The sequence below is a fragment of the Nyctereutes procyonoides genome, unplaced genomic scaffold (assembly GCF_905146905.1).
Source record: "Nyctereutes procyonoides isolate TBG_1078 unplaced genomic scaffold, NYPRO_anot_genome, whole genome shotgun sequence".
NCBI lineage: Eukaryota > Metazoa > Chordata > Mammalia > Carnivora > Canidae > Nyctereutes > Nyctereutes procyonoides.
In genome coordinates, this window is record NW_026575140.1 from 65,196,643 (window position 1) to 65,221,860 (window position 25,218).

General features: G+C 46.4%; 1 protein-coding gene across 1 annotated transcript; it reads left to right on the forward strand.

Annotated features, from left to right (window-relative positions):
* The first annotated feature begins 1,461 nt into the window (after positions 1-1,461).
* Positions 1,462-23,148, forward strand: ACAT1 (acetyl-CoA acetyltransferase 1). Its single transcript, XM_055307077.1, has 12 exons — positions 1,462-1,598; positions 11,190-11,237; positions 12,677-12,794; positions 13,064-13,159; positions 13,387-13,487; positions 16,335-16,478; positions 16,735-16,885; positions 17,896-17,991; positions 19,275-19,388; positions 20,677-20,741; positions 22,327-22,484; positions 22,853-23,148. The coding sequence occupies exons 1-12, from the start codon at positions 1,527-1,529 to the stop codon at positions 22,971-22,973; spliced, it is 1,284 nt and encodes a 427-aa protein (XP_055163052.1). The 5' UTR covers positions 1,462-1,526; the 3' UTR covers positions 22,974-23,148.
* Positions 23,149-25,218: the final 2,070 nt, after the last annotated feature.

Genomic DNA, 25,218 nt, shown 5'->3' on the forward strand with positions numbered 1-25,218 from the left:
TATCTTCCATATGACAATCAACGTAAAAGAAAGTAATGTTCAAGATACAGAGATTCAAGGTTAAGGAACGGGTTCCCCAAACGTGAGGAAAATAATCATAGCTAACATTTCCGTGGTTCTCTGGGAAAAGGCACAGGAAAGGGATGAAATGTAAAGATGATCAGTTCAGACTCCGGCTCTACCACAGTGTGCAATGGTGAACAAAAAGTTAACTTCTTAATACTTCCGTTAGCTCATTAGTTAAGGGGTGGATGCTGCAGCATCTAATTCATGGTTGTTTTTTTTTTTTTGGTGAAGATTACTATAATACCTAAAAAAAATTAATTATTTTTGAGAGAGAGAGAGCACGAGTGGGAGGGGCAGAGGGGAAGGGAGAGAGAATCCCAAGCAGAGTCTGCGGAGTGAAGAGCCTGACCCTGGGCTGGATCTCATCACCCTGGAGATGACCTGATCTGAAATCGAGGTCCTATGCTTAACCAGCTGGGCCAGCCAGACCCCCCAGGATTAACGTAGTTCTTAACGTGTGGGCACCTGTCTGGTTCAGTAGGTGGAGCATGTGACTTTTTTTTTTTTAAGATTATTTATTTATTTTTTCATGAAAGACACAGAGGAGAGAGAGAGGCAGAGACACGGGCAGACGGAGAAGCAGGCTCCATGCAGGGAGCCCGATGTGGGACTCGATCCCAGGACTCCAGGATCACGCCCTTGGACCAAAGGCAGGTGCTAAACCACTGAGCCACCAGGGTTTCCCCAGCATGTGACTTTTGATTTCTAGGTCTGAGTTCCAGCCCCAGGTTGTGCATAGAGATTACTTAAAAAATAAAAAGAAACTCTTGGGGCGCCTGTGGGGTCGGTCGGTGAGGCGTCCGCCTTCAGCTCAGCTCAGTCATGATCCCAGGGTCCTGGCATCCAGTCCCCCATGGGGCTCCTTGCTCCTCGGGAAGGCCGCTTCTCCCTCCCTGTCTGCCTCCCCACCCCTGTTCGTCTTCTCTCTCTGTCTCAAATAAATAGAATCTTTTAGTAAAAAGAGTGATTCTTATTAATTGCTCCGTAAAATTAGCTATTGACAGGTATCCTATTCCTCCTACTGAAACACAATTGCAAAAGTATCTCACCACACATGAAACGCTAACTGGGTTGCTCAATCGTATTTGGATGAGCCGGGTGGGTCTGAGCGGGAGAAGCAGCTCCGCGAGCGCAGAACGCCCGGGTGACTCCTCCACCGCCGGCCCGGCAAGGTCAGAAGTGGGGTAAAGGGCCTGGCAGCCGGGCAGGGGCCGGGGGGGGGGTGGGGGGGGTGGGGGGGTGGGGGTGGGGGTTGGGCCGGGGGGGGTCGGGTCAGCGCCTGGGGCCGCGTCCGTCCTCTGTGGCCCCGCCCCCTGCCCCCCGCCCGCCGGCCAATGGGCGCGCGCGCCGTCGCCGTCCGCGGCTGCTATTGGAGGAGGGGGCGGGGCGGCGGGGCGGGGGCTTGGCTGCGCGCGCCGACGCTTTCCGCCCTCTGAGGCTTGTCTCCGCGTCCTTCGGTCATGGCTGTGCTAGCGGCCCTTCTGCGCGGTGGCGCCTGCGGGCGCAGCCCCCTGCTCCGGAGGCCGCTGCAGGTGAGGGGGGCTAGGGCCCAGGCCGCGGCTTGCCGGCCCCCGCCTGGGAGAGCCCCTGCCTGCGGCGCGCGGAGCCCCCGGCTTAGGCCTCGGGACCCGCGCCCGGGAAGCCCACCGACGCCGCGCACGCGCACGCGCACGCGCACAACGCGCCGCCACCTGGCGCCTGTGCGTCCCCGGCGTTCGCGGGGTCTCCGCCGCTTCCGCACGCCCTCGCGAGGGTTGCGCGGAGCCCGGCCCGGGCCCTGCTTGACCGCGGCCTGGGCCGTACCGCTGCACCGGGCTCTCTCCGAAATGTGCTTGTGTTCTTGCAGCGGGGCTCCGTCGCGCCTGCTGGGGTGAGGCCCTAAGGGAGAATGGACATAAGCACCTGCTCTGATGCTGCTGCACACTTACGGGGGCAGAATGAGCGGCTCCTCCCCACTCCAGGAGCAGACTGTGTCCTGTGGTGTTGCGTACTGAGGGCGCCCTGAGGTGTGCTTCCCCACTCCCCCTTCTCGTCCTGTGTTTAGGGAACCGGGTGCGAGGGCCTTGAGAAGGGCAGTGCCAGAGCATGGAAACCTGCACCTTGGATTTACCACCTGGCAAAACCTCGGGAGTAGTAGAGAACGCCAGGGCGTGGCTGGTGAGGCGAGTTTGCCAGGTTGGTTTGGGCCAGACATTTTGAAATCCATCCATTGTCGCAAGACTTTGGGCTTGACCCAAGTCAGGGCAGACGGGTGATGTTTTGGGTTTTGTCATAACCAGAAGTCAGGGAGGATGGAAGTGCGGGAAAGAGACATTGTTCTGGCGTGAAGTAACCAGAGCTGTGTGCTGAGGGTATAAAGGGGAGCAGCGTTATGCAGGAGATCTGTGAAAGAATAAATGTAGAACTTGACAAGTAGGGAGTGCATGTGAGGAGCCAAGGGAGAAGGAAGACTCTAAAAATAATCCTGGGTGGGCAGCCCCGGCGGCGCAGCGGTTTAGCGCCGCCTTCAGCCCAGGGCGTGATCCTGGAGACCCTGGAACGAGTCCCACATCGGGCTCCCTGCATGGAGCCTGCTTCTCCCTCTGCCTGTGTCTCTGCCTCTCTCTCTCTCTCTCTGAATAAATAGATAAAATCTTTAAAAAAATTAAAAATAATCCTGGGTGAGTGAGCTAAGAGAGAAGTCAGGAGGTGGGGTTTACAGGAAAGAGTTCTTTTTCCACCTGTAACCAACCTAGTGGCAGAGGGGAATTGGGAAATGTACCCGGATCAGTTCTTGATCAGCAGATTTGTTATTTCATGTACTGATTTGGGAAGTCAGGAAAAATGTATTTAGGTTAACCTGGGTTTCAACCAGTGTTGACCAGGCCTATTAGGTGAACTCAATTCTCTTAAAAAAAAACAAAAACAAAAACCCCAAAACAAATACATAACCCTCTTTTTAAAAAGGTTTTATTTATTTATTTATTCATGAAAGACAGAGAGAGGCAGAGACATAGAGGGAGAAGCAGACTCCCTCTGGGGAGCCCGAAGTGGGACACGATCCCAGGACCCCGGGATCACACCCTGAGCCAAAGGCAGAGACACTCAACTGCTGAGCCACCCCAGAATCCTTGTAATTTATAGTTTAATTAAGATCTTACGATCAAGCACATATTGCTGAGTAGAACGGAGCTGTAGGTTTTACAGTGTATGATTTATGGTGCTCGTTTTTTTGAATTCTAGAATCAGCATTGGTCATTATTTGAAATAAGCAATCGTTTACTGGAAACCTGTTGTAACAAGATTTTCAATAGTTAGTGCCAGTTTGTTGAATGGAACTTGACCTTCACCCATTACACTGGCTCTTTGATGTTTACCTTCAAATACAAAGTCTCCCTTTTGGTTAGCAAAGTAATGAACTAATTTATCAGAGCTTGCCTTTCCCAGCTGTAACCACTTTTTTTTTCTTTTTTAATATCCTTTCTTTTTAAGCCTCTGGAATTAAGACTTCTGTGCCCCTCATTTGAAGAGTACCAGTGGTTTTTTTCTTTCCTCTTGACCTTATGCTGCATTTGATACTATTGACCATCCCCCCCCCTTGAAATACCTGTTTCGCTGTTTTTGACTCCAAATTATTGTTTTAATACTCAGACTTTAAAATACTTCCCTGCAATTTGCCAGTCCTCAGCCCGTTTGCTGCCAGATTCCTTTCCCTCTGTGCGTGTTGCTGTGGGGCTGACCCTTGCAGGTGCAAACATCACAGCGTCTATCAGCTGGCTTCTGGCTGGGAGATTGGAAGGGAGAAGCCAGGATAATTTTTTTCTGTCTGCCCTTAGATGGTATTTCTGATAATGTCTGTGGCTCCTTTGATTCTTCTGCAAGGTGAGCCTGACCCCTTGGCTTTGGTAACCTCCCGCTTCCCTTGTGTCCCAACAGCCTATGTGTGCTAATGCCTTCCTGTTGCTAATCTGTACTGCCTCCCTCTGTTGTTCATAGCTTTTCTATCATCTGTATATTTAATCTCTGCATTAAATTATATTTCAAGTAGAATGGTTTTTATTTTCCCAGTTGGATCCTGATGGATACCCTCACTGTTTTGCTTTCTTCTCATTCCCTTTCACCCTGTGGATTTTTGCACCTCAGTCCTTATACCAGCCAGTATAGAGTTGTGGCAAGCCAGCAGGTAGTGATAGCGATCTGATGTGGAAGGTGCCAGAGATAGCCTGGAGGTAGAATCTGTTGACTTTAATGACTGATTAGCTAAAAGGGGCTTAGTGAGAAGGAGTTGGGTATAATCTGGGGGCCTTGGCCTGCTGTTTAGATGGGTAGTAATGGTTTTCAGAGGAACAGATGTGGCAGCAGAAAGTGATGAGTTGTATTTTGGCCTTGAGTTTGGAGTTGCCATTTTGATCACTAAGAACTGGAGGAAATTGAGATTTAGGAATCAGCAGTGCAGATGAGAATGGCATCCATGGGCATTGATGAGCTCGCTGACAGTGGGTGGGGAGGGCTTGGCATGAGGCCCTTGGGAGACGCGGCGTCAGGACAGTCTGGGTGCGTAGAACACAAAGGTGAGTGAAGAGAGGATGGTGTCATGGAAGAAAAGCCGGGGGATGTAGTGTCTTCTGAAAAGTCAGGGGAGGTGAGATTTTCAACAAGATACCACAAATTGGGCAGCTTTAAACAACAAAAATGTTTCAACAATGTTCTGGAGGCCAGGAAATCTGAAATCATGGTGTTGGCAGGACCCCACACCCTTCCAATCCTGGAGGGAAATCCGCCCCTTGCCTCGTCCTTGCTTCTGGTGCTTTGCTGGCGGGTTTTGGGAGTTCCTTGGTTTGGAGATGTCGTTCCTGCGCTCCATCTGCACATGGCAATCTCCCCCGTCTTCTCTTCATCTTTCTTCTGTGCTTCTCTTTCTTTCTCTGTGTTAAAACTTTATCTTTTTGGGGCATTTGGGTGGCTCAGTGGGTTAAGTGTCTACCTTCGGCTCCGGTCAGGATCTCAGGGCACTGGGATGAAGTGCCCTGCCACTCCCCCTGCTTGTTTTCTCTCTTTCTCTCTGTGTCAGATAAATAAAATCTTAAATTTTTCCCCCCTCTTTTGATAAGGACATCAATCATACTGGATTAAGCCACCCTGATGACCTCATCTTGATTCCTTCTCTAGAGACCAATTTCTAAATAAAATTCTACCCTAAGGCACTGTGGGTTAGGACTTCAAATTGCTTTCTTCTCCTTATCTGTAAACTGTGAATGTTGGGGGCCGCTGGCTGGTTCTGCCTGAATGCACGCTGCAGACCCACCCCTGGCTGCTGCCGCTGTGCTCCTCCCCGGGCTCCTCCCTGCGTCTACCCGGTCGGCCCCCTGCCCTGCGCTCTGTGCACAGTCTTCCTTGGTGGCAGAGCCCTGGCTGGCTTGTCATTGCCCAAACCACTACACAGACTCCTGCTCGTGGGGCCCCACTGGCTGTGCTCCTCCCCCCGTGTCCTCCTCCCTCTGTCCTCACTGCCCTGTGTCCTCCTCCCCCCGTGTCCTCCCCCCCCCGTGTCCTCCTCGCCCCGAGTCCTCCTCCCCTGAGTTCTCCTCCCCCGTGTCCTCCTCCCCATGTCCTCCTTGCCCTGAGTCCTCCTCTTGTGTCCTCCTTGCCCCGTGTCCTCCCCCATGTCCTCCTCCCCGTGTCCTCCTTGCCCCGTGTCCTCCTCCCCCATGTCCTCCTCGCCCCGAGTCCTCCTCCCGTGTCCTTGCCCCGTATCCTCCTCCTTGCCCTGAGTCCTCCTCCCGTGTCCTCCTTGCCCCGTGTCCTCCCACGTGTCCTCACTGCCCCGTGTCCTCCTCCCCCATGTCCTCCTTGCCCTGAGTCCTCCTCCCGTGTCCTCCTTGTCCTGTGTCCTCCCACGTATCCTCACTGCCCCGTGTCCTTCTCCCCCGTGTCCTCCTCGCCCCGAGTCCTCACTGCCCTGTGTCCTTCCCTGGTGTCCTCCTCCCCTGTGTCCTCCCCTGTGTCCTTGCCCCAAGTCCTCACCGCCCCGTGTCCTCCTCCCCCGGTGTCCTCCTCCCCTGTGTCCTCCTCGCCCCAAGTCCTCCTCACCCCATGTCCTCCTCCCCCGAGTCCTCCTCCCCATATCCTCCTCGCCCCATGTCTTCCCATGTGTCCCATGTGTCCTGACTGCCCCGTGTCCTCCTCCCATGTCCTTCCCGCCCCATGTCTTCCCCCGCCGTGTCCTCCCCATGTGCCAGGTGTGTCTGTCTGTCAGGGCCTCAGTTGTGCTGCTTCCCCATGCTGGGTGCGCCCTTCCAGATGCCCCAGGGCTGCCCTTAGCACGGGCTTCTCAGCCGCGGGAGCCGTTCCTGACCCCGACTCCTGACCCCCGTGTGGAGAGGCCCTCCCCTGGTAGCTCTGCGGCCCTTTCTCTGCCTCACGAAGTTCTGGCCCTCCATGTGATGTTGTTCTTCACACTTGCTGGCAAGCATCAGATTTTGTTCAAATATTTGTTCTGTATCTGCCGCCGTCCCGGGGAGAGCGACCGTGAGTAACCACTGTCTCTTCTCGGAGACAGGTGTGGAGACAGGTCACGGGGTCACAAAAGTGCATATTCAGGAAAGCACCAGCGAGCGCCCAGGCTGCTGTGGAGGCTGCCGGGCAGGTGAGCTGCCTGGGGCCCGGGTGCAGCCCAGCCCAGCCCCCCTGACCCTGCCGGTCATGTTGGGCCACTGCCTACAAGGATGCTCCGTGCCCGCGGCCGGCCTGCCCGACCGGGCTTTTCCTCTGCTCCGGGGATCCTCAGGCAGCCCGGCTGGGGCGGGCCGTGAGCGAGGAAGGGCAGCCCTGCTCCCGGGAAGCTGGAGGTCAGTGGAGGTCGGGAGAAGGAGAGAGAGGGACAGAGACGGAGCCACGCTGTTCACGCTGTTCACGCTGTTCACACTGCGGGAGGTGAGCCTGCGGAAGGGAGGAGGGAGGCAGACGTGCCCGGGCTGGCTGGTCGCCGCATGGTCGGGGACAACACCGAGGGAAGGGCTCCTTAGCGCCCTCTGCGTGAACAAGGATAACAAGGATGGGCTGTTCCTGGCGCATCTGGGGTGGGGGTGGGGGATGGGGAACGGGCTGGGGAGGGAGCGGACTCACAGAGCAAGAGTGAGGTAAGTTTGGGAAGAAGTTAGGAGCAGGTTGTTGTGGAATAAAGGAAAGGGTATGGATGTCGTTCCGGGAGCGATGGAAAGCCACCGAAGGACTGACCAGGGCAGTGATGAGATTTGATTGATGTTTTAAAAACTGGATAGAGGGATCCCTGGGTGGCGCAGCGGTTTGGCGCCTGCCTTTGGCCCAGGGCGCGATCCTGGAGACCCAGGATCGAATCCCACGTCGTTGGGCTCCCGGTGCATGGAGCCTGCTTCTCCCTCTGCCTGTGTCTCTGCGCCTCTCTCTCTCTCTCTCTCTCTGTGACTATCATAAGTAAATTAAAAAAAAAAATTAAAAAAAAAAACTGGATAGACCGCGGGTCAGCGTCAAGTGGCTGTGACACTAGCAGGAGAGGTGGCTGGGCTTCCGAGGCTGTGGTGGAGATGGAGCAGGGAGGGAGGTGGCGGCTGTTTGGATGCAGAGTTGGCAGCGTCCGCCCTAGAGTACCTGGTCTCAGGGCAGATGGAGAGCAAGTCCTAGGATTGTGGCTTATGCACCCCGTGTCCTCACCCCCATGTCCTCCTCGCTGGTGGTAGTGCGGCGCTCCGAGGTGGGACGTACCGGGGAGAGGCTGCCTTCCTGGGTGGAAGTTGGGCGCACTCATTCGGACGTTACACTCAAGTGGTCATGGCAGCACTTGGCCTCTGGGTCTGGGGGTGAGTGCAGAGGTCAAGGCTGGAGACTGCGCTGGGCCAGTCCTGAGGATGGACATGTTGTTTCAGGAGACACAAGGGCTGGGAGAGGCCGTGGGACGTGGGGCTTTCCAGCCCCGGAGATGGTGGGGGGGCAGGGGAGGAGGAGATGCCGCACCCAGGTGGGAGGGGACCTCAGACAGTGTGGACAGGGACCGGGAGGCGGTGGCTCGGTCCACTCCCCCAGCGCCCTGTGGAGGAGGACAGCCAGCTGGCAGTGCCGTGCCCACCGGAGCGGAGCCGGCAGAGTGGACAGCCTGGTGGAGGCGGTCAGACCGTGAACAGGAGGGGAGGACCGGGCAGCAAACTTGGAGTTGCTGGGTGGAGGACTCGTGTGTCTGGGAGCCAGGAAATGAGGTGAAGGCTCGGGGGAATGTGGGTTCAGGGAGCTGTGCTTGTGTGGGTGGGAGGAACTGGAGCCTGTTTGTGGGCTTGTGGAGGGTCCAGGAGGATGGGGTGAGGGGAGCGAGGGAGGGGGACCTGAGGGTGTGGCATCTGGAGGGTGAAGCACAACTGGAGGTGGTGCGGGGGCGGGGGGGGGGGCGAAATGGAGATACCAGAAACCTTGCAGGAGACACACAGCTTAGTGGAGGTGCTGTGACTGCAGGGAGCTGCCTCTCATTCCCGGCTCCCCCGAGAGGGCACTTCTGACAACACATTGGAGGCCAGCCCTTGGCACCCAAGGCTGGGAAGTAAAGCGGTGCTGGCCTGGTTGGAACCCTGACTTCACGGTCACTGACCAAGGCACCTCCTCTGCTCTGCTGTGTGGCCTGCTCTTTGCCCTTCTCGGAGTATTTTTGTTCTGTTCCCTGCTTCTCTGCTTTCATCCTGCCGTAGTGTCTGCTTTGACACGGTGTTGCTTAGCTGTGGTGCCCCCTAGCTCCAGCACCTGGGACCTCTCAGCTCACATGCCTGTCGTCATTGGTTGACCCGGTCTCAGTGCCAGCTTGGGTCAGAGTCCACCTCACTCTTGGTCCCTCCGGCCCTGGGGCCAGCGGGGGGTGGGAGTCAGAGGTACTCAGGGCAGTGCCTTCCGCATCCTTCTGAGGAAGGAGTGTAGTTGGAGAGGCAGTGACCGGCATGTCTACCACGAATGGGGACTATCACTGCTTTAGATAGAGACCACAGAGTATGATAATGGGTTTCCATTAAAAGTGTGTTAGTTTCCAAATATTTGGGAATCCAAGTCGAAACTTGTAAGACAGAGTTCAATCAATATGCTGAAATTCTTCACAATAAGTAGGTTCTAGGGGCAACACTCCAAATTATGTGTATGTCAAGGGGGCACTTGATCTTGCATGGCTGACAGGGAGGAGTCCTTCGGTGAGGCAGATGGACTCAGATCTCCTCTGAACCCAAGGGGTGGCTTGTTTATTATGCCTCTTGTGTTTTTACCAACTTGTCTTTGGACGGTGGAATATGTATGGGTAATTTTAACATTTCTCCTTTTGTAAACGTGTAATGCTGCTTGAGTGTAGGGACCATATTTTATAGGATCTCAAGTTCCCAACATGCCTTCTGGAAAGTCAGTGATCTCAGTGGTTACTGAGCCAGTGAGGGATCAGGTCGTAGTAGGTGACTCTGTCATCTCTTCCTCACAAAGACTGTAAAGCCATCTCTTCTGAATAGGGGTTGCACTGAAGATGATAATAATTATATTTTTGAATTAAATCAGGATTAAATTAGGTTATTTCTTATGGCAGAATTATTTTGTTTTGTCTTTAGATTTTATTTATTTATTCATGAGGGGATCCCTGGGTGGCTTGGTGGTTTGGTGCCTGCCGTTGGCCCAGGGTGTGATCCTGGAGACCTGGGATCGAGTCTCAAGTCAGGCTCCCTGCATGGAGCCTGCTTCTCCCTCTGCCTGCGTCTCTGCCTCTCTCTGTCTCTCGTGAATAAATAAATAAAAAACAATCTTTAAAAAAAATATATTTATTCACGAGAGAGAGAGAGCCTGACGTGAGACTCGATCCCAGGTCTCCAGGATCACACCCTGGGCTGAAGGCGGCACTAAACTGCTGAGCCACCTGGGCTGCCCATTATAGCAGAATTGTTGATATCAGCTTTCTACATAAAAGTGACTCTGTCATTTTAACACTGGAAAAACGATTGTCTGAAATTCTGTGCTCCTCCCGCCCCAGTAAAACATTCTGTCTCCAAGCTGCCATATGCACGTATCCGTTCTCATCTACTCACTTTACAAAGCAGTTTGGGGAGGATACCTTGTGGTGGTTGTGGTTCTCTCTCTGCTGTAGCTTCTCTGTCGCATCTGTGTTCTTTTTGTACTCTTCTAAGTTGAAGCTTTAACTGGTTGTTTGCACTAAGACCAACTTTTAGATATTTGTAGGCTGCTGATTGCTCTGAGATACAATTGGCCATTGATAACTATCAACGAGATTAGGTTCTAAATACGAGTGGTCATATTTGAATATTTATTAAGCTTTCTGACTTCAGAGGATAAAAAAATTAATTCTTCATTCTGTGAATTGTCCAGTTTGAGATCAGTCAGGTCTCTGAACTGTGACTTGTATTATCTCTACTTGTTCTTGGCATTTATTTCTAAGAGCAGTGTGGAAAGAATTGAGATGTAGGGGCAGTTACTTGCAGTTTTCTTTCTTAAAAAATAACATATTTGGTAATACAGACCATATTTATATGAGGTGGGTTTGCTTCAGATGAATCAGATCCATTCATTAGAAGTAGATGAAGGAAATAGCAGGTTTTATTTAAATATTTTTTGAGCAATAAGGACATTTTCTTGTGGTAGTCTAAAATAAATGTAGAACTTACAATTTAACTTAAAACTACATTTTATAAAACTTTATTTTTTATTTTTTTTTAATTTTTTATTTATTTATGATAGTCACAGAGAGAGAGAGGCAGAGACACAGGCAGAGGGAGAAGCAGGCTCCATGCACCGGGAGCCCGATGCGGGACTCGATCCTGGGTCTCCAGGATCGCGCCCTGGGCCAAAGGCAGGCGCCAAACCGCTGCGCCACCCAGGGTTCCCCACATTTTATAAAACTTTAAAAAGGCTTAAGGATTTTAAACTTTATGAAGTTATCAGAAGTTAAAATTTGCAGTGAGGAGCTAATCAGAAAAGTATATTCCAAAACAGTGATTTTTTTTTTAATGATTATAACAGTGACATATGCTGTGAAGAACGTGGAAATAAAAATATAAGGAAGCAGAAAGAAATCACCGGAACTCCACCACTGAGAGATGTAAATTAGAATTTTTTATGTTGTAACTTTAAAAATCTTTACATTACAGGCAATCAGATACGTGGAGCGAAGTTACGTGTCAAAACCCACTTTGAATGTAAGTATGTTTAAATTGTGCTTTAAAATTTCAAGAATTTAAAGAGAAATATAGTCTTAAAAATGTATATTCTTATATGTGCATAGATATGGGGTCCCCCTGGGATGCTGTGGGGTTAGAATGGCTCACTGTTGAAATCCTAAATTAAACTCCCAAATGCCAGTGAAGAGATCTCTGTCTGGCGTCCTGCTCAGTTTCTGCTGCTGCTTGCCAGTGTCTTCTGCAGAACAAACTTTTAACTGTGCGGTATCCTTCTTGACACTCCGGGACCCTCATCATTGGGTGTAGGACACTGCAGAGGCCACGTGGAAGATACTAGGAGGAAGGGGCCAGTCCAGGCTGGGGATAAGACAGGGAGGACCGTTGTCTGTTTGCTGGGTGCTTTCTTAGGGCTGCCCTGGATCCTATGGGTCCCTTGGATGACTTAGTGATAGCCTTCTGTCAAAATGGAAGGAGCAGCTCTCATATTTATCTCTGAGCTTAGTAGGAGAATGTGGAAGGCAAGTGTGAGGAGAGAGTTGTTAAAATGAGAGTTTGATGCTGTTTACGAGAGCTTTTGTCTGCTTCTTAAAGTTCATATTACTGTTATTAATCATTTAAGAAACAGTAGCTCCACATGTCCTTTTAAGGGGTGCTGTCCCACGCAGCATGTGGGCCTGGGCTCCTCGCCCAGAGTTGCCTTCAGGAAGGATGTCGTTTGGTTGGGGTTCTTGACTGAGCAGTGAACACGGGTCAAGTGATCATGTCTTACATTTTCACTGCAGAGTAGAAGTGAAATTTCAGCTTCTACTTTTAAACCGCCTGAGGACAGTTGGGAAGGATCTAGGTGTATTTTAGAGTTGGTTTGTCTGAGGTTTTCTGTTGGATCTGAAATCATAACGCAGCATCAGTGAGCTGATGAGTCTTCCTGCTGCTCCCATAGTGAGGTTAATCTTCATTGAGTAAATGGTCATTCATCAAGATGTCTGTGTCTTAGGTAATAACGTGGTTCCTCCCCCTTCTTCATGCTCCACTTGGCCATGGTCAGCGTCTGTGGTAACCCGGTGCCGACACAGTCTGTGTCTGTCACTCGCCTTCATCTTGTCACGAAGACATGTCATCATCTCATACCGCCCTCGCCAGGGCGAGTCCAGCACACAATGTTGAGAGACCACATTCTCATAGCTTGTGTTACAGCATATTGTTACAACTTCCGTTTGATGAGTTACTGCTGCTGGTCTTCTGAGCCTGGCTTCATTTTGGGTGTGTATGTGTAGAGAAGACAAACTGTGGCGTTCAGTTCTCTCTGCGGTTTCTTGCACCCATTGGGCGTCTCCGAACATATTCCCCAGGGATAAGCTTGGGGGACTACTATGTATCTGAATTATGTGTATTTAATGAAAGATGGTTTGGATACAATATTTAAATGTAATGAGTTTTACTGACTTCTGTCTTGCCAGGAGGTGGTCATAGTAAGTGCTGCAAGAACACCCATTGGATCCTTTTTGGGCAGCCTTTCCTCCCTGCCGGCCACTAAACTTGGTTCCATTGCAATTCAGGGAGTCATTGAAAAGGCAGGTCAGTAGCTACTTTGCTTTTCTGGCTTGTTGTTGTTGTTTGTAATACTTGTTTTGCACTTATTATATACATAACACTTAGAGACACTCAGTGCCTGTATTTCTAAACTTCCTTGTAAAGAAATCCTTGTATTACGTTTAGGATGAAACTCAAAGCTGACAAGAAGAAACCGTTCCTGCTGTGTAATATCATGTATCTTATTAGATAATCACTAATTACATCTAAATTGAATAAAACATGGAAATGCAGTTTTGTTTTTGTAATCAAAGGGATTCCAAAAGAAGAAGTGAAGGAAGCCTACATGGGGAATGTCCTACAAGGAGGCGAGGGACAGGCCCCGACGAGGCAAGCGGTGCTGGGTGCAGGTACTGGGGATACATCTTTGCTTTTATATGTAAAATGTTTGGGAGAGCAAAATGGAGGCTGTTCAGCTTAAATACAATGTTAAATGCATAACATGATGCAGACTGAAATTGGCGGGAGTGAGGATGTTGTGATTAGAGGCTGACCTGCTCTGTTGTACTAATCTACATCCTAGAGTTGTGTTTGAAGAGTATCTTCGCTTTTCCGGACTGACTTGTGTTGGTTTTAGGCTTACCTATTTCTACCCCGTGCACCACTGTAAACAAAGTCTGTGCCTCCGGAATGAAGGCCATCATGATGGCCTCTCAGAGTCTCATGTGTGGGCATCAGGTAAGAAGAACTTCTTTCCCATATTATAACTAAAATAATACATAGTGTTAAAGACACACTAAAAATCTGAGAACATTTGTGCTTTAGAAGTGATAATCTTTCTCCTCAGTGCAGCTGCTGTGTTGTTTCTGATGGTCAGGAGTGTCTGAGTTTCTGTCTTCTGTTGGGGAGGAGGTCAAATGTTAGCTTGTCTTGGTTTTGGTCTTCAGGTGACCCTTTATTTGGTCTTTTCTGAGATTCTGGGAGACTCAAAACAAATTTTGTATTTGCCAGAAGAGTGTTCATCATAGATAAGAATAAGGCTGACCCTGGAATTCGATGACTGACCACATCCAGATATGATGACCTATCTAAGCACCCGTGTTCATTTGTTAGATCGTGCTTTCCACTGGCTTCAATGATTCACTCTCATCTTGGCCTGAGGTCAAGCAGGAGGTGGCTGCTCACTCAGCATGTATGTGCTTTGGTGTGAGGAGAGCAGACGCAGATTCACGGACTGAGAGTTGATCAGTTGACCAAGTCCTTCCTTTTTCACTTGGGTGGAGTGAGGCTGAGACACTGCTGACAGTTACAGGGTTGAAATGAGAAAACAGGTGTCTTCATCCCCATCTGGTGCCTTCTCGCCTCTCAGGGGTATGCTGCACGAGGGCCTTGGGTGGGGTGTGTGCAGGTTACTGCTCATGCACACCTGAACCACAGCGAAGTGCGCCACTGCTCTCACTCCTCCCCTGCTTTGTTTCCAGGTATAAGGCAAGGCAGAGGGGGAAAGGGGAGAGTGCTATCTGGCTAATGTGGCCCATGCTTTATTATAAACCATGTATGCACATGCAGATACTGAAATGCTACAGAAAAGTATAAAAGGAGTAAGTCTTCTTTAGCCTCACTGTCCATCACTCTCTTGTGTGTTCTGCCACTAAGAACAGAGAAACTTTGGGCAAGTTGCTTGAGCCCTGTACCCCATTTAATGTCTGGGAAGTCTTTCTACATCAGCACGGAGGTTAGTGTTGTACTGATTGAACCACGATAGCTTATAATGTGGGCCTGACTGAATAGACGTCTGGTTATCTCCCCTTCTTCACTGTTTTCAGTAATGCTGTCATGCATACCTCTATGCTTCTGTCTTTGTAAATACTTCTAAATACTTGACCAAAAAGTCTAAAGCAGGACAGTGTAGTGCTAAGAACAGCAAGTCTTAGAGCCAGACTAGTGGGAAATCCTCCCTCTGCCCCATGAGCTGAGCACCTGCCATGTGACGTTCCCTGGACACTGGTGGACAAAATGTTAAAATCTCATCGTGTACAAATTGATCTGTTGGAAAAATAACTAAGGAGAGCTTGAGTCAGAAGATCTTCAGATTATATTTTCAAATGCTTTCCATAAAAGTGGTACCAGTTGCACACTTAGTAAATGTTGGGAGCTTGTTTATACAGAGGGTAACACCACCATGGGATGTTACTAAGCCCTTGTCACAACAGCGAGTAGAAATCAGTGGAGATTGTTTACAGGTTGGAAAAGTGAGAAGGACAGTTTTGTCTCAGTTGATTTATTGTGATTTTTCTAGCAAATGCTATTTGCACTACATTGAAATGCTTTCAGCTGGTATTTATTTGCATGTATACAATTACCTGACTTACAGGAAAACTAAGAATAAATATTTTGAATATTTAATTACCTTTTATTTTGGAAAGTGGCCGTTTTTATTTTGTGTTGAAGAATAATTGCTACCTTATTTTCTGTCACTTATTACTGCCATCATCTCCAGGAAATATTCAGTATTTTACATGAGAACTAATTGAGAATCTCCTGATTTCAAAACCAGCAAAATATTTAGGTTTCTTTGGAAATTGTATTGGTCTTAATTCCTGATTAAAGGCTGTGAGAAAAAACTTGCCTTTAATGTTCAATGTTTTACATTAAACTATTTGTTTTAAATTAGCTCTTCTATGCAAATTCCTTTTTTTGGTTTGCGCTCACAGGTTAATTGGTTAATACTCATTAAATGTCTGTATATGCCAGGCCCCAGTGACAAAATCAACGTGACAAGGTTTCTAGCCTTAAAAGGAGCTCTCTGGTAACAAGGGACGTACAGATAGAGCTCTAGGGCAGTGCCGGAGTGCTAATAAAAGTGTTACTCAGTAATTGGGGAACAAAAAAGAAGGAAGGGCAAGTGTTCCAAGAAGATGCAGGTGGTCAGGGAAAGCGCACAGTGGCCACGTTTTGGTTAGTTTTAGTGGAAATAACAGGTGTTTCACATATTGGTGGATGGGTCAAAGTGTGCAGGGGTGTGTGAGTGTAGCAGAGGTCGTGGATGACCTGACTGGAAGGAGAGAGAAGCCTTCCGTGAGAAGGCCGAGGAGTCCTCCAAGGAGGGGAATGAGGAGGCTGAACATTCCAGCCAAAATGACTTGCGTGTGTGTGTAGATGCTGCTGGGGTGGAAGCAAGGATGCATGTCATGATCATGTAGGAGGTTGCCACAGGGGTCTGGGAAAAGGTGGTCAAGAGGATTTCCACCAAAGAAGTAGGAATATTTCTGCAAACACAAATACTTGTCATCTTTTAGAAGACATTAAATGTTTAGCAGTGTTGAGTGCCACTAAGGGTTAGAAGAACATCAGGAAATGGTCAGTCCTACATGAAGGATCCTGGAATTCTCAGAAATACTTGATTCTTAATTATCATTACAGATTTTAGAGACCATTTCTTTTCATCAGGATCAAAGAGGGTACTTCCAGTATTTGCCATGTAACAGATGAATGAAGTCCACAGACACTTGTTTGTGATAGCTGGGTAGTGGGTATACTGGCTTGTAGCTTGTTTGAATTGACATGGTTTTTGTTGTTGAGCAGGATGTGATGGTGGCAGGTGGGATGGAGAGCATGTCCAATGTCCCCTACGTCATGAGCAGAGGAGCCACCCCATATGGTGGTGTAAAGCTTGAAGATTTGATTGTAAAAGATGGACTCACTGATGTCTACAATAAAATCCATATGGTAATTACTGATTTTTAAGGAGAAATGCCCTCCAGTAAACAATCCTGCTTGATTTTATTTGCCTTTGAAATACCAACTTCTAGGCTAACTCAAGTATCTAAATATGAAACATGAGTGAAAAATGACCTAGTACAGAAAGAGTTGTATTTTAAGAAACTGTTTAACTACTAACCACTATTTTACATTACGCACGTTAATAGGTATTTTATAAGTTATGCAAAGTAAATTGTTTTTTAAGGATTTCAACTTTTTTCAGGGAAACTGTGCTGAGAACACTGCGAAGAAGATGAACATTACACGGGAAGAGCAGGACACATATGCGCTGAGCTCCTACACCAGGAGTAAAGTGGCGTGGGAGGCGGGAAGATTTGGAAGTGAAGTGATCCCAGTCACAGTCACAACCAAAGGTAGAGGGATGATGCTTCAAAACAGATTTTAATTTTTTTTTTTTTTATTTTTTATTTTTTTTTATTTTTATTTTTTTTTAAGATTTTGTTTATTTATTCATGAGAGACACAGACAGAGAGAGAGGGGGCAGAGACACAGGCAGAGAGAGAAGCGGGCTCCATGCAGGGAGCCCGATGTGGGACTCGATCCCAGGTCTCCAGGATCACGCCCTGGACCGAAGGCAGGCGCTAAACCTCTGAGCCACCCAGGGATCCCCCCCAGATTTTAATTTTTAGAATTCACAGGTTGCTAAAAATTTTGCTTTAAATTAGTTCATTTTTATCTTTGTTCAATTGAAGACAAAGATACTTTTGCTTATGGTTCATAGAGGGAAATGCTGCTAAGTTAGAATTCAGTTCAACCCAATGTAATACCAGCTTCCAACTCAACTGCAAGTTCCACTAAGGATGTTTTCAGTTTGAGAAATGGAATGGAAAGGAAATCTGATATAAGCAACAGACAGTTTATTAGCCTTTTAAGTGAGAGAGAGAGTGGCTAGGGCACCTCCCAGAACTAAGGCTGTGTGTCAGGAAGCAGCAGTGCGGGGGCTCCAGGGACGGGACCTGGGTACCCCTTGCTGCATGCTCTGAGCCTGTCTCCATCTACAGTGGCCCCTGCAGTGCTCAGTCACAGAGTAGGAGCTCTTTGCACCCACTCCACAGAATCCACAATCTCAATGGTCTCATTCCCATTGAGAAATGTTGACTAGGTTCAGAATGGTGGGATCCCCTGCTGTCAGGAGAATGGATGGGATCTGTGATCAAAGAAGGGGGAAGAGAAGAGGATGGGATGTGGCCGAATCAAAGATTTTTAAACTGTGTTAAACTACTTAATAAACTTTTTAAGGTCACTAACAGAGATTATAGGTGATAGATTCTAGAGCAGGGTTTACTTGGGATGTGAGTGGTGCATCCTTGTGTGGGAGTGTCTCACTGAGTGACTGGTGATAACCTAAAAACTTGTGTTGTAGGCAAACCAGATGTACTGGTGACAGAAGATGAAGAATATAAACGTGTTGACTTTAGCAAAGTTCCAAAGCTAAAGACAGTTTTCCAGAAAGAAAATGGTTAGTATGAAGAAATGAAGCATGACAAAAAATGAAGTTATACCATCTCGGGTCTTGGAACTGCCTAAGGATTTTAAAACAGCAACTCTAGAAAACATCCAGATGTTATTTAACATTTTCAGTATGTCAGGCTCATGTGAGAATAACATATCCAAAATTATTTAAAGTTGTTGAATACCTTCAATAATATAAATTCTAGGGAAGAGATTATAGGATGAATATAGAATTGTTTTTCATATGTAATTCCTATTGAAAGTTTGTGAAATGAGGTGTTTATACATTAAATCCCTATCAGATTCTTTTTTTTTTAAAAAGATTTTGAGAGCAAATGAACGAGCAAGAGAGCATGAGCAGGAGGAGGGGCAAAGGGAGAAATAGACTCCCCACTGAGCAGGGAGCCCAGCTCAGGCCAGCTCAATCCTGGACCTGAACCCAAGGCAGATGCTTACTGGACTGAGCCACCCAGGTGCCCCCCTGTAAGATTCTTGAGGAATAAGGGGACAACAGTGTTGTCATTGTTTTATTTCCAGTGTCTGGCATATAGTAAGTCCTAAGTAACTAATAACTGTTGGATGCTATCATAAATGGGATTCCAGTGTTCTCAATTAATGCTTTTGAAATCCTTGAGGTGGTCCTCAATTTCCTTTTAAAATTGGCTGTATACAGTTGTGATAATCCAAAGTTACTCTTCTGCCTTTCCTGATTTGAATTTCTAAATACTAACTATAGGGATGGATCAGTATTTTTTCAAGCATCATATTAAGTATTTTTTATTTTTTTTTTTTTGCAAAAGTTTACTTGTAGCTGCAACTTGGTCTTGGTTTTAATTTTATAAAAGCTTAGTTGACATAATTTACATACTGTAAAATTTTAAATGTATAGTTTAATGATTTTTAGTATTCTTGACATTTAACTTCAAGTGACTGTAGAGAAGAACCTGATTATGATGCGGTATCTGCTCTATTGTGGATAAGCAAAGTTAGACTCGGGGGAAGAAAAATAAGGAACTGGTCTTTATCTTTGAAGACTTGTAAATCCGCATTTACCTACTGCCATCATGCATGTGTTCCTGGGTTAGGTTTGAACAATCTGTTAGAAAACTAACACAAGATGGACTTTTATAGTTGTAATATATATAGTTAACTACATGTATGTTTCCTGAAAGCAGTAATTACCTCCATATGTATTGGTCATTTTTCACGCACAAAGCAGTAATTTAAGTTGAACCAAATGAATTCAGTGTGAAAGTATGCTTTTGACTTCATGCTCACTGCTCCTTTCAGGCACAGTAACAGCTGCCAACGCAAGCACGCTGAATGATGGTGCTGCCGCTGTGGTGCTGATGACTGCAGATGCAGCCAGGAGGCTCAACGTGAAACCGCTGGCAAGAGTAGCAGGTAGAAAATGTTTGAAACTTGTTTCTTCCTAAACCTCTTTAAGCTTCCTGAAATGGAGTTTCTGTGCTGGTAATGTGCAATGTTGAAGTTGGCTACTTACTATCTAGAGGTTGTACTGTGTGACAGAATGTAACAAATAGATATTTTGAGATAGAAGCTCCTTTAGTATTTGTTATAACTCATTTTACAGAAGAGTAAGCTTTAAGAATCTTTTCCTTTTCTGTATGATGAGTAGGAGCATATCAGGTACATGTTTTACCCTGGCATGGAGGGAAAAGGTAGCTAGGTAAATTAAGAATATGAAATTGAGGGTGTAGGAAGAGGAAATCTAGGTATTTTTGCATTTATCCATGTAACCTGTCTTACTCTCAATCTCCTTAAACATTTTTAGCTGTAATATCTTCCTGGTTTTCTTAATGACTTAAATATAGTTTTGTTACTTTTAAAAACCTTACAACTTTATATTTTAAAAAAAATTTGAGAGAGAAAGGGGAAGAGAGACAGACTTGCCGCCAAGCGTGGAACCCGTGCAATCCCATTACCTTGGGATCAAGACCTGAGTTGAAAGTCAGACATGTTATTAACCTCCTGAGCCACACAGGCACCCCTTCATTTTTTTTAAAATTTTTATTTATTTATGATAGTCACAGAGAGAGAGAGAGAGAGAGAGAGGCAGAGACACAGGCAGAGGGAGAAGCAGGCTCCATGCACTGGGAGCCCGACGTGGGACTCGATCCCCGGTCTCCAGGATCGTGCCCTGGGCCAAAGACAGGCGCTAAACCGCTGCGCCACCCAGGGATCCCCACCCCTTCATTTTTAGTTGAGATCTCGGGTTTCTTAACCTCAGCATTTCTGGCATTTTGCAACAAATAATTTGTTCCTGAGGCTATTCTACACATTAAAAAAAAAAAAATCCTCCCAAGATTTTATTAGGGAGGGAGAGGGAGAAGTAGGCTCCTTGCTGACTCAGGAGCCCAAGTTGGGGATCATGACCTGAACTGAACCCAGTGAGCCACCAAGGTGCGCCCTCAGCCTCTACACCTTGGATGCTGCAGTAAGTGGAATTGTGTCCCGGGAGACAAATTCTCCCAACCTCCTACTTATGAAAATCAATGGTGTAGATGATGGATCTAATTTTATAAAGTTTAGAATCTTAGAAAAGGAACAAATACATTTACATCTATTGGGATTTGGAAGCTTGCAGTTTTGCATATTATATATAACAACTGTTAGATATCACTTGCAGAAGATTTTAATGATCTATTAATTTTTTTTTTTTTAAATAAAGCATTTGCTGATGCTGCTGTGGAACCTATTGATTTTCCAGTTGCACCTGCGTATGCTGTACCTAAGGTGAGAACAAAGTGAGGGGACGTACTCTGTCACTGTCATGCCAGCTTCTGGTGTGCAGATGGCAAAGCTGTAGGGTTTAGGTGTTGAATTTTCATCTGCTGAAGCCTAGAGATAGCTTGGTATCAAATCTTCCCATTTTTTTTTTTTTAAGATTTATTTATTTGAGAGAGAGAGAGAGAACACGAGTGGAGGGAGGAGCAGAGGGAGCAGCAGACTCTCTGCTGAGCAGGGAGCCCAACCTGGGGCTTGATCCCAGAACCCTGAGGTCATGACCTGAACTGAAGGCAGATGCTTAATCCACTAAGCCACCCAGGTGCCCCCAAATATTCTAACTAATGAAAACATTTTGAGCAACCTACCAACAACTACTGCTTCAGTGGAACAGATAAAAAGTACATTTTGAAGAACACCTACATCCTCCAGGCTGGCACTTGGTCTCTAAGGGAAGTTGCTTCAGAGTCACAGGAGACAGAGCTGAAGACGTGATTTCAGCAAGGAGAGGGCCTTGCCCTGGTAGAGACCTTCTGAGACCAGCATCCAGCAGAGCAGAAAGCAGTGAGGAATACCAGGAAAGAGGATCAGAAGGGAGCAGAATCACCCAGTTTCTGAGGGAGATGTGCAGTTTTGAAGGCAGAGTTCCAATCCTGCCTCTGGCTGGACTGAGAGCCAGAGAAGTTGCCACTTGGGGCACTGTGTTCTGTCTTGTGCAGTTGGAGCTGTGCAGCTTAGAAAGCTGAGCCTGCTGGAGGCAGAGAGGAAGGGGGGGGGGGGGAAGAGTTTTGGGTTAATTTTATGGTTGCTCACAACAACAATTTCTAAAGAAAAAGGACAGTAACAATATTATAGATAATCTCATAAGGATAATAACCATTAGCCCCATAACACCCTTCTGCACAGCTGAGGAACTGTCAGCTAACAGAATAAAAGACCTGAGATAATTTGTAATGAAGATATAATAGCTAAGAATGTCTGTGCCCATATAGCCCCACAGCAACTTTTATAAAGGATAAGCTTAGGAGATATGGAAAAAACATACTAAGAGTAGAAACTAATACACCTCTCTCATTTGACAGATCAAAAATCTACAACTAAGCAACACAGTCAAGTAATCTTAAGGCTATCAAGTTAAAACCCCCAAACAGAGAATATATGTTCTTTTCAGGTATCCATGGAATGTTCAAGAAAATCTAGTTCTTTCTGTTGCAGCAAAATAGAAGTACATTCTATGGTCACAGTGCAGTAAGATGAGAAATGAAAATCAGAAAATAAAAGGCTCTTCTTCCTGGAAACTAAGGAACTCCATATTTAAATATCTCTTGCCACGGGACACCTGGGTGGCTCAGCAGTTAAGTTTCTGCCTTTGGCTCAGGTTGTAATCCCAGGGTCCTGGGATCGAGTCCCACATCAGGCTCCCTGCATGGAGCCTGCTTCTCCCTCTGCCTATGTCTCTGCCTCTCTGTGTCTCTCATTATTCATAAATCTTTAAAAAAAAATCTCTTGCCTCAAGGAGAAATAGAAACCCAAATTGCAGAATTCCAAGAAAACAATGAAAATAAGTTTTGACTATTGTTAAAAAAAATTATAGGTTCTTAGAGATGCAGGACTGAAGAAAGAGGACATTACGATGTGGGAAGTAAATGAAGCCTTTAGCCTGGTTGTACTAGCAAACATCAAAATGCTGGACCTGGACCCCCAAAAAGTAAACATGAATGGAGGAGCTGTTTCTCTGGGACATCCGATTGGGTAGGTAGAATCATCAATAGCTCTGTCCAGGCTCCTGGATACCTAATGGTGGTTTTGTCTGAACCTTAACTATTTCATGCTAACGCCTGTTACTCTTGGTGGAACTGGCTTCCTTCCCACCTGTCCTTGAAAGGCAAACACCACTTCTGATAGGATCTAACACCGAACACAGAGCTGCTGCATTTGTTACCCAACAACTAATACTATTTTAAGATTAAAATCTATGCTTTGGCTTTTTAAAAAGCTGTAACTCTTCTTGCATGTCTCCTACATTTAAGGAGTTAAATTCTGTAAGTTAATTTGGGTGTGCAACATGTTTTGGTTAGGTATTCTATAATTTATTAACACAAATGCTTTCTTAATCCTAGGATGTCTGGAGCCAGGATTGTCGTTCACTTGGTTCATGCCTTGAAGCAGGGAGAATATGGTCTTGCAAGTATTTGCAATGGAGGAGGAGGTGCTTCTGCCCTGTTGATCCAGAAGCTGTAGACAACTTGTGTCATCCAAAGCAACAATACTACATGGATCCTGTAATCATGACTGACCACCTGGGTCAGGTTATTCAATCTGTTTCATTTTCTATTTTTTTTCTAATATTTTTATAAGCAGATAAGTTCAGCTCTCAAACCTTCTGAAATTATAAATTTTTCTTCCTGTTTTAAAAGTCTCTTGTAATCTTTAGAAGTTCAAAATGTTATATATAGCTAATTTAGGTTGAGTAGACTCTTTAAAGTGTTTGCTACAAATAGGACATACCCATGTGCTCAGGGCTAGAGGGGGAACCATTTCTCAGAACACTGGCAGGCAGTGTTTGGGGGTTTGGCCTCTGGTTACTAGAGCAGCACAGAGAGAAAAAGTTAGGGTGGGGGGACTGCTCAACTGAATGGATTTATACAATGAAGAGACTTCTGAAACAGGACAGAATGCAGCACAAGTATCCAACTGCATTTCATCTGGGGAACCCACAAGGTTGGCAGGTGCTGTATCCACAAGTTCTGGGCAAATGATTCTTGTGGATCCTTATCTTAGAAGGAACAAAATGTGACAATATAAGGAAAAAATAATGTTAAGATTCAGACAGAATACTTAAAAAATCTGTATGGTAATCACAGCTAATACTTGCAGCTCATTCACTAAGTATTGTCCTAGAGACTTTTAATCTGTATGGAGTCCTTTGGGCCTTGTAAGAACTCAAGAAGGTGGGCACTATCCCTTCCTCTCAGGTACAAGTGAGGACACTGAGGCACAGGGTAGGGGGACTACAATGCCAAGTTGCTTGGTAAGTAGCCGAGCTGTGTCCGATCCATGCAGTCCCACTGCTCCTGTGCTCAGTAAGCTTCCGCCCTGACTGGAATAGGAGGTGGATAAGACACATGAAGGAAACCCAAAATACTTTAGAATACTTCACTGCAGACAAACAGAAGTAACTGACATGGGAAAGCTCTCTGACAATTCTGGGAGAGTAAAACAAATATAGAACCAATTAATAAATGCTATTTCTTAAAAAGAAAAACAACACATGGTACTCCTAAGGATTAATTATAATAGAAAAACTCTGAAGGCCTTACTTTAGTTCATTAGCAAAATTAATATATGTGCTGCCAAAGCGAGCACTTCATTAGCAAAATTAATGAACAGAATCCTAAGATTCAGGAGAAAACATCTAGGTAGAAAAATGTGTGACCACATCTTTATTTCTGTTTTATTAAATATTAGAGGACAGGTGATCAACATCTATATATTTTTAATGAAACAAATATATTACCAATATCTAGGCATGCAAGAGCTTATTAGATAAAATGCTCTAATATTTCCTCCAAAAATGACCAAGTTTATTACCAGCACATGGAAAGAATCAAAATTACGGATTCAAGGATGTAAAAATTTCTTAATTTTTAAATTTAAAGTACTGGCTGGGGAGGAAGGAAATATAGCATATATATATATATTTTTACCCCTATTTTACTAACTAAAGGCAAATGCTGTTAGAATATATAAATGAATTCTACAATAAATTAGAATAGAAAATAAATGGTGAAAAAGTCCATTATAAAGTAAAAAGAGAAGTTTAGCATGTATCACGAATTACTTAGTAGTCAAGCCAGAAAGTGTTAAAATAGGACAGGAACTATTTTATTAAAAAAGTTATAGAACCTGAAGACAAGGAGAAAAAAGAAAGTAGTGGTCTTTATGGAGGACGACAGAATTGATCATGTATGTAGGAGTGGGGTGTGAACCTCCCTAGAGACTGGGAAGCCAGCAGATCCCACCTCTGTCTTCTCACTTGAACCTGTTAAAAATGGCCAATATCTTCCCAGCAATAGCTTGTATATATCTGGTGCCTTACCTTTTGTAGCTGCCTCCCAAAGGTTGGGTCCCTGGACCTGGCTTTGATAAGCAACAGGGCTTGCACTCCTGGATCCCAAAGAACTGTAGCAGAGAAGCGATTATCACTGGAGGCAGGAGCCCACCCCCACCCACCCCACCCCCGCTCCCCAACTCCCAGTTCCAGTGCAGAGGCAGCTGGCAACAAGTCTGCTGTCTGCTTTCTCTCCGGAAAGGCCATAAGTATGAACCTTTCCAGCTGCTGCCCGACAGTCCTGCCTGCATCGAGGTGAGATGCTAACTGCAGTTCTCTCCTCTGGGACAGTCCCAGGTATTGGCATACCCTAGGATCCAGTGAAAACCAGGCAGCAGGGGCAATCACAGAAGATTAACAGACAACAAAGACCTT